The 9,568-nt window shown below is 40.3% G+C and overlaps 1 protein-coding gene across 1 annotated transcript; it reads right to left on the minus strand.

Annotated features, from left to right (window-relative positions):
* Nucleotides 1-3,289: 3,289 nt before the first annotated feature.
* LOC141144899 (mas-related G-protein coupled receptor member H-like) lies at nt 3,290-9,210 on the minus strand. The gene is made up of 2 exons (XM_073630996.1): nt 9,059-9,210; nt 3,290-5,405 (listed from the first exon to the last, which is right to left on the minus strand). The coding sequence occupies exon 2, from the start codon at nt 5,340-5,342 to the stop codon at nt 4,371-4,373; it is 972 nt and encodes a 323-aa protein (XP_073487097.1). The 5' UTR covers nt 5,343-5,405; nt 9,059-9,210; the 3' UTR covers nt 3,290-4,370.
* Between the last annotated feature and the right edge of the window lie 358 nt (nt 9,211-9,568).

Raw genomic sequence — 9,568 nt, forward strand, 5'->3', positions numbered from 1 at the left:
TGTCCATTTTAAATCTGGACTTTTCTGGGCTGCCAGACAGAGGAGTGGAGGAGTTTGAGTTGTGGCTGTGGGGTGATCTGCTGGCTGGAGATTGTGAGCTCTGCTGAGATGTATGTGATGATTGTGGTGGCGCTCTGTAATCCCAGGTGGAGGGGCCGTAGGCGCCATTTTGTTTACCTCCGCGCTGCTGCCGATGGAATGCAGTCAGCTTTTGAGGCTTTCTCTGCTCCTTTCTCTTCCGTGACATGGTTGTGGGTGTTAGGTGGATAAACTGTGGGGTATTAATGGCTAAAAACGGGTTCTGTGTGGTTTCTGTGTGGTTTCTGTGTGTTCGGAGTTGCAGTCTCAGTCGTCCATCCCGTTCCGCGGCTAGCTCCAAACATATCTGTTTTTAAAAAATTGTAAACCGATTGCAGTGTATTATTGTCTACCTATTCTTAACCCTTTCAGGGCATCTTAACTCAATAAAAGCATTGTAAACCCTAGGTAGGTTTGTGAGTTCAGGTGCTGTCTGTGTAAGTGATTACCTTCAGAAGCAGAAGGAGCCAATTAACCAGCAGCGACTTCAGGGGCAGTGCTATATCGGTATAGGGTGATTTACTTGCAAGACATTGCTTTACTGTGATATATTGCCCGAAATTACTGTGGACTGCAGTGTGGAGGGTTACATATTCTTGAATTGCCCCTCCCCATGTTTACAGTTAAGAAACCTAGCAGTCTTTTAAAGGACTACCGTTTTGTGTATGTGTCAGCAACAACTGTATTTGCTCCTGTTTAGCTACTATCTTATTTTGCCAGGGCCTTTTTTTTTGTATTTCAGGATACACTTGCTGCTGACATAGTCAAAGCTGCCCTTTGATTACAGCACGCTACCGCACACTTGTGCGGTAAAAGAATGTGCACCAACTCACCACATATTTATTCCAACTATTGTCATAGCTGACATTACATTTAGTCAATCCCCTTTATTAAATATGTCAGGCAGGCCTAAAGTGAAAGGCAGAGGTCCTACATGTGAAGGTAGTAGGGTGCAAGAAGGTTCTGCAGTACAAAGCAATAGTTGGGCCAAACATCACCCAAAGGCAGAGCACATCTATCTCTTCTATCTCAAAATGGTCATGCTATACAGCCAGTTTTGGATTACTGTTGATTACAAAAGCCCTGCTGGTGATGCTACAGATGAAAACCTTATAAATGCCATCTAAACCCACCTACTAACCCCCAAAAACCTCTCCTGCCCTATTCAAGTGCTCTAGCACTGTAAATGTGCCACACAATGTTTTGCCATCTGGACCTTACCTGACAAATTTCTAATGTTTGCTGCAGGGCAAGTCCTGCCTTGTGTCTCAATATTTATGGCCTATTCACTCTTAAGTTGTGACTTTACCAAGCTGCTTATCCACTGTCCATTCCGATTTCTATCTCAATATAAAACCTGTCTCATCTCTCCCTCTTCCTAACCAAGCTGCTTACATTCTGTTCAGTTACGGAAAAATGTTTTTGGCTATTGTTTCTTAAATAATATGCTCTAACATTTTACAGCAAAATTAAAGTGATACTAAAGTCTATTTTTTTTTAGTTAAAAATAACAAACATGTTATACTTACCTGCTCTGTGCAGTGTATTTGCACAGAACAGCCTGGATCCTCCTCTTCTCAAGTCCCTCTTTGGCTCTCCTGGCCCCTCCCTCCTGTTGAGTACCCCCCGCAGCTGAGCCACAGCTCCCAATGTCCATTCAGACATGGAACCACCGCCTGGGCCTGCCCCTTTCTCTCCTCATTGACTGGCTGACTTTGATTGACAGTAGCGGGAGCCAATGGCGCCACGCTGCTGTCTCAGCCAATGAGGAGGGGAGTCTCGGGCAGCTGAGACACTCCTACAACATTGCTTGATCTAGATGGGGCTCAGGTAAGCTTTAGAGGGGCTGAGGGCGGCTGCTGCACACAGAAGGCTTTTTATCTTAATGCATAGAATGCATTAAGATAAAAAAACCTTCAGCCTTTATAATCACTTTAAACATGTCTTGCCTCTTTTGCTGCCTGTTTGAGTGCTTCCATACTGTTCTACAGTGGTCGGGGGGGAAGTGACACCTCAGATCTGGAACTAATGAAATCCTCATCACTTCCAGGTTCTTACAGACTAGGGGAGATCAGCAACCAGGAATTTGTTGCATGGAGGCATGGTGGAGGGTGGTATAATGGACACTCCATCCTCAGTGCAAGCTCAGCACATTTTCCCAACCCCATCGTAGAGCAGCATTGGCTGCCTAGACAGTAAATCATAACAACCAATGACTCATTCCTGGACCATTCAGCTGCCAGGCAGGAGATTCCCTGGCTTACTACTGAAAGTAAGTAAAGGGGGGGATCCAAACAAAATAAATATCAAATGCAAAGTGATAATTCAGCACTCATATCCCATGACAGTTCTGTCTGTATCCATACCGCCACAATGCTGCAGTGCTTCCTGTGGTCTGTGTGTCTTCTCCCCACTCAGACTTAGACCCATTTCACACTGAATGCATTTTTCAGGTGCTAAAAATAGCACCTGTAAAGCGCCTGAAAAACCCCCTCTTATGCCACCCCAGTGAGAAAGCCCAAGTGCTGCCAAAACACCCTGCCCTGCAGCGCTGCAACACGGGCGCTTTTAACCCTTTATTTGGCCACTAGCGGGGGTTATAAGCTCCCCGCTAAAACAACGGTAAATTGCCGCTAAAACTTTTGATGCTGTGCAGTAGTTGGAACCTCACTGCTACTTTGCAATCACAGCCCTGTGCGGGGAGAGAGTGAGGCTGAGTGGGGCGAAACAACACTTAGCACAGGGAGTGCAGCAACATCATGTTATCACAAATATAGAAGAGGAGTAAACAAGGAGTGTTGAATTACCATTTTGTGTTTGATATTTATTTTATTTGGCAGTTGTATGGGGCCAGGGATGAAGCATTAAATGCTATGACGCTTGCTGGATGCTGGCTTCATAGAAACCAGGGAGCCTGCCCCTACTCAGAGTACTACCCTAACCTCTGTACACAATAGAGTTGATCTTAATTGCTGCTAGTTTGATAATCTGCAAACTGGCAGAAATTCTTTAAAAGAACTATTGCAGACATAGTGACAGTTTTTAAAGTCCAGCTAAGAAGAACGTCATGTGTTGTGCTACACTGTGGGGCATTAAGTGTGTTTGGGTGCCATTTACAATGAATTGCACTGCAGTGTACCAACATACATGCATCAACACACATAACGTTTGGTGTGAATGGGTCCTAGGAAGAACAACACCAGAGATAATATAAGTTATAATAAGTTTTATTTAAAAAAATTAAATTTGAACTAAATGTGAGCTGCAAATATTTATGTACAATTACACTTCAGATGTTACTTTACTTATCACAGATTATATAGAACATGAACCAATATATTGGAGAATACACATATCACAAAGTCAGCAGATACCCAGATCTCATCATTAAAAGTTTCCAATCCAAAACTGTACAACTGCTTTATTTTAAAAAAGAATAAGAAAGCATGTGATGAAACCTGTTAGTCATGTATAAAATAAATTAAGTATGAAAGTACATTTAAAGCACCTCTTAAACAACCTTATATATTTATAGCAGTAATGTGCAAATTAAGGACAGGTTTAGGTAATGTAAATGAGCTTGGTTTAAAGTGGTTCTAAAACCTTCAGGCTTTTTACCTTAATGCATTAATGGAAAAAAACCTTCAGTATGTAGCTCCTCCACATATACTTACCTAAGCCCTATCTTGATCCAGTACTGTGCACAAGGGCACAGGCTCTCGCGGTCTCTCTCTCCTCATTGGCCCCCACTGCTGTCAACAACAGCCAGTGAGGAGGAATCAGGGGATGGGGCCCACCTGCACTCTGTGTGTCTTATGGACACACCGAGTGGGGCTCGGGGGCGAGCAAGTTTGAGTGCCCTAATAGCAAGCAGCTTGCCATGGGGTACTTGGTGGGAGAAAGGAGCCAGAAGCACTTTCAGGGGGTCCCCAGAAAAGGGGGATCAGGGCTGCTCTGTGCAAAACCGTTGCATAGAGCAGGTAAGTATAACATGTTTGTTTTTAAAAAAAAAAAATGTTTACAACCACCTTAAGCAGCACTTTTTCTCCAGCTAAACAGGTTCGCTTTAAGAAGGCCAGCCAGTTGGAGGTATATTAAATGAAAATCAATATCATTAGCATTTTCAGTCTTTGCCCTTCACAGAAGAAGTTTGACTTCCACTTGATAAAGTAAGATCCTACTTTAAGATTCATATTCTGAAATTCCTGAGTGAATCAAATATCTTCTTGTTAAAGTAGATAATTGTCGTTGTGCTTTGCTCTTGAAAGAAAATCTAGAAGGATAGGGTTAGTTTAGCTTGATGTGTTAATTGTTTTGTTGCTGTTTGAGTCATCATTCTCATCATCTTCCTCCCTAAAAGCTCTTTGGAGGGCTTCCTGGATCGAGTGAGGGGTCTTTTGTTTCCATTTTCTTCCAACAATAAAGTAAATGTAGGGATTGATGGTGCAGTTAAGCACTGTGCAATAAATTGTTACATAGAAAAAACTTACAGTTACCAAATCTGTTGGTGTTAATTTGAAGTATATTAAAAACGACAAAAAATTAAACGGAAGAACTGATAGGATGAATACAAGAACTGCAATAAGGATGATGATGTACAGTTTAGGTGTGTATCGCTGCTTTAATGACCTCTTTACTTTGATGAGCAAGGTGAAGCTGGAAATGACCATAATTGGTAGGCAGATGCCAATGGCTAAAATAAAAACTATTATTTGAACTGCTGAACATTGTGAGGTTTGTTCCAAGAAAGCATCTGCTGTACACACAAGGTTCTCAAGGAGACTTTCCAAAGAGCCAAGAATCCAAAGAGCAGTGCACATAATAGTGGACAAGTTCCTAGGGCGATGGCTTTGGTACCAAAAGGGGAACAGAACAGAGCTACATCGTTCCATGCTGACAGCTGTAAGGATATACATTCCGGAATACTGCATAGTATTATAAAATATTTCTATAAATAAATATAAACTCTCCTTCCCTATAAATTCAGGATCTGTACCAACCATTGTATTTATCTGGATCATCAAAATCAAGCTAGTAAATACAATAAACAGGGCATCAGCTACAGACAGACTCATAATATAAACTGTGTATTTGTTTCTCTGGATCTTGAAGCACAGGTACCAAAAGACAATAACATTTCCAACCAGGCCAATGATACAAAGACATAGTGCTACAACAGCCACTATGGTGAAATGTATGTACGAATATTCCGAATAGCTGCTAGAGGGTTCATCCAGGGTGTCATTCATGCTGGTTTCATTCATGTTTTCTTTAGTATTGGTATAAATATTCCAACTGTGTTATTAAAACGTATCTTCTTTTTCCATCTGTGTAAAATACATTACCACAAATCATTATTAGTAAATCAGAAGTCAGTACCTGAGGATAGATAGATAGATAGATAGATAGATAGATAGATAGATAGATAGATAGATAGATAGATAGATAGATAGATAGATAGATAGATAGATAGATAGATAGATAGATAGATAGATAGATAGATAGATAGATAGATAGATAGATAGATAGATAGATAGATAGATAGATAGATAGATAGATAGATAGATAGATAGATAGATAGATAGATAGATAGATAGATAGATAGATAGATAGATAGAAACTATGGTAAATTAGTTGGAATCTTATAGAAAAATAGTACAAAGATAGTGATTTTCATTTTCCATTTGATTTAGAAATTCATATCCTACCAAATAATGTAGCAGCATAAAAGTCATGAGACAATCATGAGATTGTCTTTTAATGCCTACAGGCCCTGCTTATGACCCGGAGGCAGATGTGAATGTGGATATAGAAATCCTGCTCTATCAGAAAGATATAGGTAAGTCAATCAGAGGGCATCTACCCAAAACTAAAATATGAGTGGTAAAGCCACGTTTGTTAAAAAAATAAATAAAATGATGTAGCATATACTGTATATCTGCTATTTATATGATTTAGTGTTGAAAAAACACTCTTCTATTTCAGTCTGCAACCAAGTATGGTTTTCTAAAATTGGCAAAAACAATTCAAACATGTCTTATTTGTATAGGGATGTTGAGTACACTGTTGGTTATTCAGCAATAAAGGATTAAGCTGGCCATTCACCATACACTTGCAGAATTTAGTTTGAACTTTTTTGTCTCAAGAACGTTTGTTTAATTTTCTAATCATTAGGTGGGTCAGATTGATATCCGTTTTCAGTGATGAGAAAATTCAAAGGAGACGGATGTAAATTTTTTTTCGAACAAACAAATTTCTAGCAGTGTATGTAATTTTCATTTGGGAAAGTCCATTTGACCCTAAATCAGTTGTTAAAGGCAAACAGAATGTTGAATTACTTTCAAATGAAATTGGTAAAGTAATTGAATGGACGAAGAATGTTTGTATGAAGAGAATTTTTAAATATGATTAGCTTAGATTGATGCTATTTTGTATAGTGACTGCATAGAGTGTTTTTTTTTTTAAAGGTAAACTAACACTTTAATTTAAAGTGATTGTAAAGTCTTGTTTTTTTTCTATTAAAATAACAAACATTACTGCATGTAGCGCTTTATGTTATGATGGGGTTCGGTATCAGTATAGTATAAATTGTGAGTTTCATCTGTGAAGGGTTGATTATATATCTGGATACTGTAGTCAGTTACATATGGTATTAATATGGGAAAATACTAATTCTTTATGTGAAACTGTTGTGGGCCCTTAATCTGACATGGATCGTCATTATCTATTGGGCCATGCTGGCTACTTGTGCTGATGTATTACTCATTTATGTTTTGTGTTTTTTCTTTTTTTTTTTCTTTTTTGTGTTGTTACTATGCTTATACTATGTTGAACATTTAAATAAAAAGAATAAAAATAAAAAATAAAAATAACAAACGTTATACTTACCTGCTCTGTGCAGGGTTTTTGCACAGAGTAGCCCAGACCCGCCTCTTCTCGGGTCCCTGGCTGGAGATCCTGGCCCCTCCCTCCTGTCGCATACCCCCACAGCAAGCAGCTTGCTATGAGGGGACCCGAGCCGAGCTGCAGCTCTGTCTATCCATTCAGACACAGAGCTATAGTTAGACCCCACAATCTCTCTTCTGATTGGCTAACTGAGTTTGATTGACAGCAGCAGAAACAAATGGCGCCACTGCTGTGTCTCAGCCAATCAGGAGGGAGAGTCCCGGAGGGCCAATTCATTCATAGATATCGCTGGATAGAGATGGGGCTCAGGTAAGTATTGGGGGGGGCTAAGGGGGGCTGCTGCACACAGAAGGCTTTTTATCTTAATGCATAGAATGCATTAAGATAAAACACCTTCTGACTTTACAATAACTTTAAGTGCTAGTTCACACTAATGCGGTGCGAATCTGATGCGATTTCACGGTGCAATTTCTTTTGTGACAGGATTGAGTTTAATGCGATTTCTGAGGGGACTGGGCATAGCTGGAGATTGAATTTACACAGCACCCATACTAAACTTGCACAGGACCCTTTTTTTAACTGGATCAAAATCGCACCGCATGGATGTGAATGGCCTTCATTGGAAATAATGCTTTATTAGATGACATACGAATTTATGCTTTTCGGATTGCATTTGATCCACATAGATTTGGCTTAGGTGCCAGCATTCAAAGTGTCATGTACTGCTTGTGTGAGTCACTTACTGATGCTCCCAGGGGGATTGATTTACTAGAACTGGAGAGTGAAAAATCTGGTGCAGCTGTGCATAAAAATCAATCAGCTTCCAGTTTTTTTGTCAAAGCTTACTTGAACAAACTGAAGTTAGAAGCTGATACCACGCACAGCTGCTCCAGATTCAGCACTCTCCAAGTAAGAACTGAGTAAGGCCCCTTTCCCACCAGCGGACTGATCGGGTACGCATGTCTGTTTTTCAGGCAGACCCGATCAGACCACCCATTGTTCTCTATGGAGCTGCGGATGTCAGCGGACATGTGTCTGCTGACACCAGCCTGTGTATCCAGTCATCTAAAAACAGACGTATAGAGATACGTTTGCCATCCCTCCAGGGGATTGGATTTCAGTCAGATGGAAACGGACAGGCAGTCTGTTTCCATCTGGACCCCCATAGAAAACAGCGGGCTTTGTCTATGTCTGCTCTGCATAGTGGAGTGGACACGGACCTGTCATCCTCCTGCTCAGCGGGGATTTGCGGAGAGATCCCCCATTGAGCAGGTGGATCCGCTTGATGGATTTCACTCCGTCTGAAAGGGGCCTTAAAGTTATATGTGATTTCCAATATAAACAACAATATGTACAAAATTGTAAAGAAGTTTGCTAAAATCCTTTAAGCCCGGGTTCACACCTATGCGAATTAGAGGTGCGTTTCCGCACCTCTAATTCGCATAGCAGGAGAATGTGACTGGCTCCCTATGGAGCCGGTTCACATATCTCCGGGGCGGCTGCGGTGCGCACTGCACAAAAACGCTGTGCGTCTTTGGCTGCGTTTCAGGGCCGAATTCAGGCATAGAATCGGCCCTGATTCGTCCCTGAAACGGTGAACAGGGACGCACAGCGCTCCTGTGCGGTGCGCAGCGTATTATGGTGTGAACCCGGGCTAAATGTATGTATGTAACCAGGGGATGTTTTTTTCAGCAAAAGTGGAGTTATACTATTGGCGGGTTTACTGTAAATGTTATAATGTGTTACTGCAGATTCTGTATATCTTCTGCAGAACTGATTTTTTTAAATCCAGCACTGGGGTCTTAATCACTACCATAAATACAAAACAGACAAAATGCAGCTATTTTCTAAAGTTGTTCTTTCTTAGCCAATAAAAGCCTTAAAAAACTCACAAATAGTCTCTATCTTTAAAAATGTCCCGCGTCAATAAAGGTCTGCAAAGTTCATATTCTGTACATCTTATATAGTTCTCATTAGCAATTATTTAGCACAGAAATGTAAGCTAACAGCGATTTAAAAAAAAAAAAAAAAAAAACATTTATAAATGATACAAGCTTAAAATAGTAGATCTCACCTGTAATATGTTGTTTTTATGTTTCCAGGTAACTACAAATACTGAATATAGTTACACTATTCCAGGACACTCAGCCATAAACTGCTGTCTTTGTAATAGATGCATTGATATGAGATAAATGACTTAAATAGGCAGCTGCCTGTGCCTGAGAGGTGGAGCTACAGCTGTTCATAATTAGTCACCAAATTTAGAAATTGAGGTACGTCAGCTTTTCTATAACACCTTAGCCTGTAATTATTGGGAAATACAAGGAAGTAAAAAGAGTTACTTACCACTAATATGTATGCTACCAGTTTTTTGTTCTGCATACACCTAGGAAAATTCACATATGGTTTTGAACTTACAGTATCTCACAAAAGTGAGTACACCCCTCCCATTTTTGTAAATATTTTATTATATCTTTTCATGTGACAACACTGAAGAAATGACACTTTGCTACAATGTAAAGTAGTGAGTGTACAGTTTGTATAACAGTGCTCTCAGTGCTCTCAGTGCCTTTTCTCCCGTTGT

The sequence above is a fragment of the Aquarana catesbeiana genome, linkage group LG05, assembly GCF_042186555.1.
Source record: "Aquarana catesbeiana isolate 2022-GZ linkage group LG05, ASM4218655v1, whole genome shotgun sequence".
NCBI classification, from domain to species: Eukaryota; Metazoa; Chordata; class Amphibia; order Anura; family Ranidae; genus Aquarana; species Aquarana catesbeiana.